Source organism: Chlamydotis macqueenii, chromosome 2 (assembly GCF_036417535.1).
Source record: "Chlamydotis macqueenii isolate bChlMac1 chromosome 2, bChlMac1.mat, whole genome shotgun sequence".
Taxonomy (NCBI): domain Eukaryota; kingdom Metazoa; phylum Chordata; class Aves; order Otidiformes; family Otididae; genus Chlamydotis; species Chlamydotis macqueenii.
The window spans coordinates 61,499,226-61,511,584 of NC_141557.1; the positions used below are offsets into that span (position 1 = coordinate 61,499,226).

At 38.5% G+C, this 12,359-nt stretch overlaps 1 protein-coding gene across 7 annotated transcripts in view; it reads right to left on the reverse strand.

Annotated features, from left to right (window-relative positions):
- The window catches only part of TNS3 (tensin 3), a 259,528-nt gene that overhangs the window by 157,297 nt on the left and 89,872 nt on the right, over window positions 1–12,359 (reverse strand). For all 7 annotated transcript variants that reach the window (XM_086743082.1, XM_086743080.1, XM_086743079.1 and 4 more), the window contains one exon: window positions 2,043–2,081. In XM_086743082.1, the coding sequence (XP_086599208.1) occupies window positions 2,043–2,081 (39 nt within the window). The remainder of the gene's footprint in view (window positions 1–2,042; window positions 2,082–12,359) is intronic.

Consider the following 12,359-nt stretch of genomic DNA (forward strand, 5'->3'; position numbering starts at 1 on the left):
GAAAATAATCAGTAAAACCCACATTCTGAAGTAAAAGAGCATCCATGGGTTTCATCAGGCTTCAACAGTCTTCCAACTGTTTAACTACAGTTGGAACAGTTCCAACTGTTTAACTACAGTTCTTGCTCTAAGCCACATTAAGGAGAGCAATACAAGCAACCATTACATTGGCTAAATATATGTAGATTTAGAGCAGGTGTATAAATCATTTATTTGTGTGAGAGCTAAAAGGTTGGAATTCTTTGGCTGGAATGAATGGGGATAAACCCATGGTTCAGCAGCAAATTGCAATTTAACAAAATTTTGGTTAATTTGAATAGAGTACTGCTCTCTCAATTGTCTAAAGATCTCAACTACTTATTCTTGATCTTCTCAATATCCTGCATTCAAAATAGCTGTAAAAGAAATTGCTTACAGTTAATATGGTCACCGATTATCCTCCTTCAGAACAACAGAACTCTTCACTAAACAGGTAAAATTTATTTGTGCACAAAACAGGCTCCTAATCGAAAAATGTCACCACATTCTACAACAAAAGCAAAACACTTTGCTCAGTCTCACTTTCAGTAATAAGAACATATTGCACACTACGTAGAGAAAATATTTCACCTACAGCTTTCCCTGCAGGAAATTTAAATAGAATTCCACCCTTTCTTCTGCCCCAAACTGGTAAATGTTTTATTCAGGGACTGAATATACCTCTGGTTGCATCCTTGCTAGTAAACTAAAACAGGTTAAGTCACTTTTGTCATCCATACTGTTCAACCATCAGCAGGCTGCAGGGTCACTTGGGCCCAGATCACCAACACTTAAGTTCAAGCAGAATTATTAATGGTAATGACTGGTAACATTTGCCACAGGTTGCTGCATGTTTAAAATGGTTGCTGAATCACAATGACTAATTTTCCATGTCAGAATCAATTCAGCTTTTGTGCACAACACAAAAGAAATAGCAACCACGGTTCCCAGTATACATCTTAATCTGTGAGCTGCAGACACAAGAAAGGGTTTATTTTCTATTTATAATTTGAGTAGTAATGCTATACAGGATCCTCAGACTCTGACGTGGGTTAATTCATAAAATTAATGGGTTAAAATTAGGGCATACATCCCATGAGCCAATAATTCACATTTCTCATAATACCATGGATAATTGTTCTCAGTCTTGCTTTCAAAGGATAATAATTAAGAAAAAAGCATGAAACAACACTTGTATAGCACCTTTTTTACTTCTATGGTAAGTGTAATTACCTGTATTTTTCCAGCAGGGAAATCAAGACACAAAAATATGGGAAGTGACTTGGCCAATTCACATAGCAAGGCACAAGCAAGATGTAGGATTCCTAATTGCCTGTGGTTGCATCACATATCTACAATACACAGAGTTCTTGGCTATTGCTTGGGCATCAGCTGTTGGCTGATTACTTCTAGTAATGACACTAGCAGGTGGCAGTGCTGGTTTAATAAATAACTGTTACATCCCATCCTCCAGGCATCATTCGTCTTACTCTTGGAGCTAAAATAATGAAATACAGTCCCTCAAGCCAGAAATGGCTTATATTTTCCTCTCCTGAGCAAGCATCGGTTAACTTCCTCTCTTCCACCATCAACAAAAAGTCACAGGCCCCAACCAAATCATCTGCTATTTGTACTTTCAAACTGACATGAGTCATCAGTATGTTGAAATTATTAATGTCTTTCCTTTTTTATTTGAAACACACAAAGGCAGATAACATAGACAACTGCACACGGTTGCTGCATCACAGGCAGGTCACCCAGTCCAGTTTAAGAAGAATCCTGAACAGCCGAAAATGTTTAACCCAGCTAATCCTTGCAAAATGCTCAACAAAACCACCAGATTCTTGCATGGGACAGGACATAATAACAAGCTTCAAGAATAGACTCTTGATATGCGAAGCCCTCACAGAGGAAAGATGATGGCACAGTACTGAAATAACAAGAGATTATAGGAGGCTACAGGAATAACCTAATCTATAACCTAATAAAACCCAATGGATATTAGTAGTGCCAAAAATACTTACCCGTTTGTAGTTGCTTGGAAAAAAGCAGGGTGTCACCACCTGAAATAAAAAATAATAATAAAATAAGGAAAAAATGATACTTCCTTTGGAGATGACCCAGTCCTGTTGATTGAGCTCCCTCAAACACTGTGAAATCTAAGTGGAGTCAAAGGGGCACCAGTCAGAGACCAGGTGCAGAAACTGAGTGTCCACAGCTGCTCTCAGCTGCACTACTTTCTCTCAGCTCCCTGAAGAGCATTAACTCAATGCTAACTCAGGGCACTGCTTATATACTGTAATCAGTGAAAGCAGGTTGAAGAGTAATGCCTTCCCTCAGGTCACATATGCAGGGAAACATGGAGGGCTTTCTCCTCCATCCACCCTTTGCAGCATTCTTCTAATATTTATTAACTAAAAGTAAGATAAGTATTCCAAGTAATCTAGAACTTCAGCAGTGCCCAATATCTTATCCTTGTCCTGGATTTTTTAATGAGGTGTAGGCTGAGCAGAGCAAGCAGAACAGATATTTTGTGGACTCATAATTTCAGAGGCTTGGCTCCAAGTTAAAACATTCCTATGGAGAATATGTTCTGCATACATCACACTAAAAAAAAAAACCCCAAACAACCTTGTTCGAATATTCAAAAAGCAAACACAAAGAAAGCCAGGAAAAGCATGACTAACTCAGATTACATTATTATCTAAGGAAAAGCAAACGTTAGCTTCTTTCTATGGTCACATACAGCAGGCACTCTCAGACCTCACACATAACAGGTTGAAAGTGGTTCATCAATTTACGCCACTCAGCTGAGCTTCAGTAATAGTCACCATGCATGCCCACTTTAACAAGCACCTTGGGGTTCACCCCAGTGAAAACCGTCTCATTTAACATGTTCAGCTTCACAATTACTGCTCTCGAGGACAGACTTGCCTCTCAGTCAGCAGAGTGGAGCCAGAAACTCTGTGGCAACACCTGGACTACAAAGGCAGAGTTTTCTCTTGGGAACTGTTGGTGAGCTGTCCTACCAGCTCTCAAGTCATGGTATACAGTGCGGGTTACTGAGCAGAAGGGGCCTGACGTGTCATTTATAAGATATATCTCTGATTCTCAATGCTTCTTAAATCACAAGATACTTGTAAAAAGGAAAAAAATACATAAGTTTTAAAAGCAGCGCATTGATTTTCAGCTCCCAGCCTCCTCATGATCTCCATACAATTCCTAAAGGAAACAGGACAGATATGAATCACCCTTGAGGTTTGTCTGCTGCACCCTCTGGCTCCTCAGTGGACTTGCAAGTCCAAGGTCTTAATAAGCTGCATTTATGCAGCTCATTTCATGACTGCCACTCATCATTCACTATTCTATCCAACTGAACACCCATACTAAACACATGGAAGATATTAACTAAGCTGTCACGATAGCACTCCCATCGCTGAAAGCAAAGACACATTTGCCTCTGACCTCTTGCCTGACGCAGTATGTAAAACTTCATATGCCACCTTCAGTTACAACCAGCAATTTTCCTTTCAAGACCAAGTGGCAAACCACCAGACAGAGCAGTCTGTAGCAGGAAGAACCAAAGCCACGTGCACCCGGCACCACCACCACGAGCAGCAAACACTGCATCTATGGGGGAAAGATTGTCCCCAGATGTCCTGACCATGTAACTATCTAAGACTTACTATAAGCACTAAAAATCAGTTTTTGATAGTGTTCTCATTAGCAACATCTAAGGTTAAAATAGATAAAAACTGACATTTTAACAATTACTTTTCTCTCACTGCCTCTCCTAGGAAGGAGAGAGAATTAATGGAAAACCCAAAGGAGTCTGCAGGCTGGCTGGGTAGCGCAGGGGAGAAGTAGAGATGAACTAATATTACATTCTCACATAATTAATAACTGGAACCACTGTGGAAAAAAAAATTAAAATCACTAGAGCACATAAATAGCATCTCTGGTCTCCCCCTTCCCTCCACTGTTAAAAACCCTTGAGAAATCAAGCATCTCCTTTCCCCTTGGCTAATCAAAACACAACTCTGCTGTAATGTCCTCGATCATTACAGCCAATTCACTGCCTAAGAAAAAGAAAAATCCTCTTTATTCTGACACAAGAGCACTGGGGACATCCACTGGGAAAGAACTTCAGCAGAGAACTACAGATCTCTTTTGGCAGATCTGTGGCATCTTATTCAGGCGATTCACACAGACTCGGGGCTGTAGGAAGATGAGAGCTAATACTACAGGTAACACCTGCTGGATTTTTTTTCTTCTCTGAGCTTCACTATGCCTACCACTGCTATATATAGCAACTTGACTTTACAGGTAGACTCCATCTTCTTCTAGTTGTGTGTCTTTTGCACTCTCTCTCTTTACGGAGATCAACATCCACATTAGGTAGTACTGTTCTAGGACTACCAAAGAGTCACATAACTTCTCTGGTGTAAACAGAAATCCCTTCACCCTTGCATACTGCCACTTATCCCTATGTTAAACTGTCACTAAACTGTTACAGCACTCAAAATAAATCACGCAGCCAAAGACTTCGATGCACTGCTACTCTTTTAAAGTTAAAAAACTCAATGCAAGACACACTGAACCACCCAAGATGCACTGACTTTTTTTTTTCTCTGACTCCATAGAAACAAATAGCATATTTCTTCCCAGATAAAGCAAAATAATCAAGATCACAATGTATCCCAAATTCAATTCTCGTCAGCAGTTGCAGCAAATTCTTCCACTGTTAATCCAGACACATCCTAAAAGCACAAAAGCTGACGTGTTCGCAGATAACAGAGAGGAGGTATAGACAACCTAGGTTGAGAATATGTGAGCAGCTCTAACTCTTTTTCCTGGTTTGCAAAGGTCTGAGATGTGCCAAAAATCAGCATTAGAGACAAAGTACAGAGCTGGAAAGCAAGATTTCAGGACTTCAATCCAGTATCAATGCAGAGACAGAAAATGAAGTATAAATATCACATTCATTGGTTTAAAAAGCTACACACACTGTGTACCAACCGCACAAAACAAACTTCAGAAAGACTCTTTTGATCCCCCAACTGAAGCTACAGCTAGTCTTAAAAAAGACATGTGCAATCACTTGGTTTGTCACCTTTCAACAGTATCTTTATTCTTATAAGAAATACACTGAATATGCATTAGTGTAAAATTTCATAGTTCTATACAACCAAGATGCATTCAGATTCTGTACTTCTGCACATTCACATATTAACAAGTAATACCAGAATATGGGAATGCCTTGCCTGATTTTCAAAAATAGTTACCACTTCAGTGCCCAGCGCATACACACACGCATATAGACACATTAGTCTACCCACAAATAACGAAGAAAATATTTCAAAGACAAACTACCTGTTCTTGCATACACACAGTTAATATGGAAACACTTTCCCGGTGTGATACTTCTTGAGTCAAGCCTTAGTTTGAAAAAGTCCCATACTGATAGAAAAAGATTTAAAATAATTACTTTGATGAAGAATTCTGACTCCAGTGAATCTGTGGGTAATTTTCCTTCATACAACTGCAACACCAGTCACATCAGTTAATGAGTAACCAACCAACATGAGATAAATGTTAACTCAAACAAGAAAAAAAATGTCAACAAATGGCAGGAGATCTGTCACTAAGGAAATAAAATCTGTCCCCACTTGCTGTAACAGAGACACAACAGTGCCCGCCCCCCACTGTTGCACAATAGGTCATTTGCTGGGATATCCAGTATTCACATTTCAACGCTGTTTTCCACTGCCAGATACATCTTTCGTTTTTATCTTCCTTACTTTTTAATTTTCTTTCTGAAAGAAGTAGGTGATCTTTCAGAGGAAGAACAATCTTCAAAGAATGGGCCAGTTATTATCAAAGAAGCATTTCAAAGTCCAAATCTCAAACACTATCATACTGCTTTTGCAAAAGCAATTTAACCATTTGGCTATAATGAATCATTTTCTTCAACCTACAGTTTGATCAAGAAATGCTGGCATGCCTGTCACAAGTTGTGTGTAACACACAGGACATACAGGGGGAAGAATCTTCATCAAATATATACGTGACTTGCTAAATAATCTATTAATTCTATTTGACTACTAATAACGTTACAAAATTGATGGGAAAGTGTAAAAAGAGCCAAATGAAGCCGCTGACATCCTCCAAATAACACAAAGATACAGTGATGTTAGGAGACCTTGTGACTGCTGCATAAATGACTGTCAGGAGCCCAAATGGTAAGTTCATGAAAATATTTAATATGCTTTTTAAAATGGTTTTAAAGACACACACACTCACCTATTTATTTAAATCTACAGGTTTGGAGTTAAGTCTTGAAAACGTAAGAAATTTCTCTGCTTAGCTTTTTTCTTCTGATATGTCTGTCACTTGCCATTCTCCTTCTGCAACTCACCCCACAAAACACTCAAATCATAAATCCCCTTAACCACTAAGAAAACAAGCTAAAGGACATTGAGTGCAATGTATCTTCAAATAACTCTGTGCTCTCAAAGATACAACTTGTAGCATGACAAAATTAAAAATGTGAATCCAAATTCTAGAATAAAAAGGAACATTATTGGGATATTAACTTGGGATTAAAAAGCTAAACAGTAATACACAACTCTTTTTTTTTTAATATAACATCTCCATTGTGTGATATTAGTATCTAACTCAGACTTTTGTCCTAGAGATATCAAGTATCCTCAGCACTTCATTCCAGACAAAACAGCATGCCCAAAATCTATTGAATTTTTCTCTTCAAATTAAGATTATGCAAAGAAATGCAAATTAAGCATTTTTTGACACATTGAAAACAGCAGCCTTAAATGAAGGCTTATTAAACACAGCAGAAACTGAACAAGTACTTACCAGTCACTACAACATTTTAATAAACAAGACATAATTGTGTTCCCAAAAAGAAAAAAAAAAAGGTGATACAGTAAAATCAGCACTGAGATTCATGTAGCTATATGCCATTTCTACTCTCACTTCAGAAAAAATTCTTCTGTCCTACGGAAACAACCCTCCTACTTGATTAGCAAAAAGCAGATTTAAGGTTAAGTTTGGAAGAAACAAACAAAAAAAAAAAAATCACATTGTAAATTGCAAAGACAACTACAGTTGAGAAATCGTTAATGGGCTTGACTCGTGACTATCATCAATAATATGCAGAGATTTATTAATATATACTGCTATCATACAGCAAGCAGAAGCTAATTCACATCAGAAAAGCTTCCTAACACATTACATTTTTCCTCTCACCTAGTTTTGCGGCAAAGTTGTACCGTTGCTACTCTTCAAATTCAAAACCAAATTCTAACAGTGATATTTTAGCGCCGTTTTATTAATTTCTCAGCTTTAGTATTTTTCATTTGCTGAAATAACGCTGACTCTACATGTCATCAAGGTATAAAGAGGATCAGCTGAAGCTTGAGAAACTCTCCATAAGCATCTTGGAAAAAAATACATCAGTAACTGAGTACTGTAACATCTAAGCTGTGTTCCTACAGTCCTGACCACAACTCCTTGCTGTCTACTTGGAATTATGCCTTATGAAACAAAGCCTGAAATTGGCACCTGAAATTGAAAGTTACATACCTTCAAGAGGGATTTCAAAATTTGACCTATTTATATGCATACAAATCCCTGTTTTCCAAGACAAAGTAACAAAGCTGTTTCAAATTAAGTCACTGAAGGAAAAGAAACCTTTCACAAGTAACTAGTAATGCCGTTATTCCAAGATACAGAAATGTACTGTTCACGTATCTTTGCTACCTCAAAGTCTGGCTTTCTTCTAAGCTGTGACACTTGACCTTGCAAAGTCACAGTCCTGACCTACACTGTGGAAGTTGTTCTCCAGCACTCTGGAAAACACGTACAGGGCAAAACATTTGATACACATGTTATCTGGAAAAGTGATAAAACAGAATAATCTCTTCAATATTTCAATGAAACAGAAGATTCCTAGAATCAAAAATGGATGAGTTTTTCTTGATAACTGTAAACCAGTAACCAGATATGAAGTCTTTTACCTTATCAGACCACAATATTTGCTCCAAACTAGTTCAGAAGCAAAGGACAAGAAACTCAGTCAGAACGTGGGTGTCGTTAACAAGGGTTAAAACAGCCAGCAGGAGCCAAGATCCTAAAACTAGATTTTTACTGAACTTTGCACTAGCCCTCTGCACTGTGGTTTAATTTGCCAATCTGAACTGTAAATCGAGTGCTAGCTACTGTCCCTCCTGAGTTAATCTGTTTAATCACAGGTTTCTAAAGTAGGTTGAAATTACTTGATGCTATATTACTGCAAAAACATAGTATCTTTGCTCAAAACGTTTCATTTTGCTGCTTGTTTAAAGAACAGTTAAAACAAAAATCCTAATTTTGGCAATTGCATATATCTTTGAGAGATCTGACTTCTGCTTTCTTTGTATCAGATCTTATCTCTCCAAGCTTAATTAGGTACACATTCCCCAGGGAACTATGTTATCCTTTCAGGATTCCAAGCCTATTTATTTTGGTATAATCCCCATGAGAAAACATGCTTCATTTGCAAAGTCAAACAAATCTTGCAACACTACCAGACAGGGAGGGCCCTAGCAAGCCACAGGGATAGTTCTGTGAACATTTTCCTCTCCCAAAGGAACAATCAGCATGGTTTGGATTTTCTGGAGTGGAAACAATTTGCACACCAGACCTGTTGTACCTGAGAATTTTGGACTTTTAACATATATGTTGGTGTGATTTCCCAGGGTTTCAGTCTGCTCCCAACATCTGAGCAATGATGATAAGAGCTACAGGCATTACAGTTCCTGTGGTCACAAATGTCACCACAGAGTCAACAGTATCAGAAGTTTTACGAGGAGGAGATGGGATTTTTGTGATGACAAACTAGAGAAGTCATTACTCAGCCCATAGGTTTTACTGCTTCCAGTGTGCCTCTAATATCTGGGATAGACAGGTGCCCATCAAATAAAAGTATTAAAGATAACATGACAGCAATATTTAAGCAATAAACTTAAGTTAAAACAGGGGGGATTTTTTTTTTTTTTCTTAAAAACATAGACTAGTTAGGGTTGGAAAGGACCTTCAAAGGTCATCTAGTCCAACCTGCCTGAAAGGAGCAGGGACATCTCCAACTAGATCAGGTTGCTCAGAGCCTCATCCAGCCTGGCCTTGAATGTTTCCAGGGATGGGGCATCCACCACCTCTCTGGGCAACCTGTTCCAGTGTTCTACCACCCTCGCTGTAAAAAGTTGTTTCCTTATGTCTACTCTGAATCTGCCTCCCTCTATTTTAAAACCATTACCCCTTGCCCTGTCACAACAGACCCTACTGAACAGCCTCTCCCCATCTTTCTCGTAGGCTCCCTTGAGGTACTGGAAAACCGCTATCAGGTCTCCCCAGAGCCTCCTCTTCTCCAGGCTGAACAGCCCCAACTCTCTCAGCCTGTCTTCACAGGAAAGGTGCTCCAGCCCTCTCATCATCTTCGCGGCCCTCCTCTGGACCCTCTCCAAGTGGTCCATGTCCTTCTTATGTTGAGGGCTCCAGAGCTGGACACAGTATACCAGGTGATGTCTGGCAAGAGTGGAGTAGAAGGGGAGAATCACCTCCCTCAACATGCTGGCCGTGCTTCTTTTGATGCAGCCCAGTGGGCATCAAAATAATACATATTACGTATTCATAATACATATTACAGAGAAGAGGGAAATGTGGTACAAGAGAGCGGCTCCAGAAGGCAGCAATGCCAGTCTTTTCTATTCAACATCACATAAAGACATGAAGTCAGAAGTAACATGTCAGATATGTTGGTGAAGTAATGAGTTTTGGGATTTTTTGTCTTTTATTTCGCTAGAGTCTGCAAGATGACTCTCTGCATCTCACTGTTTAATGCACAAATGCATTAAATCACAAGAAGAAAAGACAGTACTTTCTGTACCCACTTTTCAGGGTACAGAAAGCTCTCCCTATGAGAAATATATGTATTTTAATCATCAAAACTGGCTCTCCCAAACAGACAGTTATCACTAAGACTGAATTTGCTTTATTATGCTTTAACTGTGGGAGGTATTTTAAATGTTTTCTTCAGCAAGATGGAACAAGACAAGGGAAGCAGCCTTTTAGAAATAATTACTAGTAAAATACTACGAAATGCTGTGTTATCACACAAAAGTAGTAAAAGCATATTCCAACAAAGTTTAGACATTTGAGCTTTCTGACACAGAACAGTCAGGACTTCTTCTGGGATGGAGCTTATAACCTTCAAAACACATAGTACTCATTCTTTTTCACCCGATGTTTCCACAGAATTGTAGTTATTCATGATTATATCTATAACTCAGTTTCCATTCTTCCATCAAGTCAACAAGGCAACTCCTTGTAATTTAAGGGTGGGTAGCTCCAACTTTTTTAGGTGCAATATTGCAAGAGGAAATTCAACCAGCTCCTAGCAGTACGCACTCTTCATCAAAACCCCCGACAAAAGCAATATAGTATGACACAGCAATGGTGCAAAATGATATACATCATTGGGACATCTTGCCTGCTACTCAATTACAGCCACTGCTGATGTCCAGAGTGCCCTTCAAGATGATGCTGTTGCCTTTAGCTGGAACAGTGGATGCAAAAGCAATGCCTGTTGCATTAAAGGGAAGAGCATTATGTACAGTCAGGGTAAACAACTTCTTATAATAGTAACTCACAAAGAAAGGAGTGGTATATTCTTGTAAGCTACTTGATTCCCATTTCCCAGAGACGAATGTGACATGAGCTATATAATGTGACCTAAGGAAGCATTCCAAGCAGCAGTAATGTAAAATGCATCATTCCTGCGTTCTTTGTTCCTGCTTTAAAAGGCTGACAAATGCCTACTTTTTTTTTTTTAAAGAAAAAAAAAAAAAAAAAAAGGTACATGGCAAGTCTATGTGAGATCTCCTGTATCTATACAGAAAAGACCAAAGCTAGCCAGGAAACAACTGGACCAGTAAGAAGGCCCCTTGAAAAATTAGCCAAATCAGGACAGGGCATGGGAGGAGAAAAAAAAAAAAAAAACAAACAAACAAAAAAAATCCCCAAGTCTCCTAAAACATCTTAAGATTTTTCCAGTGGAAAGTTCACATCTGTCATGAAAGTGTAACCTATCCATATTTTGGTGGTGAACAAAGAAAAGTTGAAATTTTGTTTCCTTCCCTCACTAACATCATCTTACCCTCTTTTCCCCTTGGCCAACAGTTAAATTTATTTTTAAAAGAAAATCAGCAAGGAAATAAACAAACCTTGAAGTTGTACCAGCTGGGTCTGGTACAGCTATCTGAACCAGTAAGTCTAAATTAGAGTTCTTATCTAAAAACACTAGCATACTTTCAAATACTTTTTCACTTTTGGAAAGCCCCAGCAAATTAACTGCCAAATATACAATGTTACAGCACATCACTTCTGCTACTTAAACAAGGTCTGGTGTCACTCCATGACAGAAGGTCTGCAAGGTTTATGCCCATAAAAAGCAATTTCAAGTCCTCATGTCCCTCAATAGCTTACAGTTCTGGTTGAATTTGAAAGTTTATTCATGACACAGTTCATTACAGTGATACTATATCTAACAGAGTGCAAAATATTTTGCAGACAGGAGGAGCTGTAAAATACTGCTTCTGGGTACAATCAGGAAAAATCTGAAGACCTCTTCGAGCTGCAAATGCCAGTTACAAAACACAAACAGTAATCCGCTGGACTTCATCTGCAAACATTTTTATTCTAGTCCAATGCCAGGCAGCACTAAAAGGGTTGCATGCATGTTGATATAACATGCTAAAGACTGCCTATGAAGAAAAAAATTACTGAAGTCTTCAGCCTTATTGAATGTGTTCAGATTTATGGATTCCCACAAAAATGTGTCAACCACAGAGATTCATTCACACAGTTGTTTCCTGGAATAAACATGACAAGTTTTCATTTGAGTCCTTGATTGCCTCTGCCCAAAATCTGACAGAGTGAGGGAGAACTCACACTGAAATATTTTAAAAAAAACCAAAACCAAAAAAACCCGCCATGTGAACCCACTTGAGAAGCAAGGTCGCCACTATTTGGTCCCCTGCTGATCATGATAGTTTTAATCTACACTTTCAACACTGCAATGGTAACTAAGATGAAAACGTTGACAGTATTTTGCTGATCTTAGCAAAGCAATTTTTTTCCAGGTTGCTCAATTATTTTTAAAACTAAAAGAGCTTTACTTCAAAATCACTTAAAAACAACAATGCAATAATTGATAAACCCTGCGCATTCAGATTAAAAGTTTGTGGTGGTATTATTCTGTTTGTGTCTCTGATATTAACAGG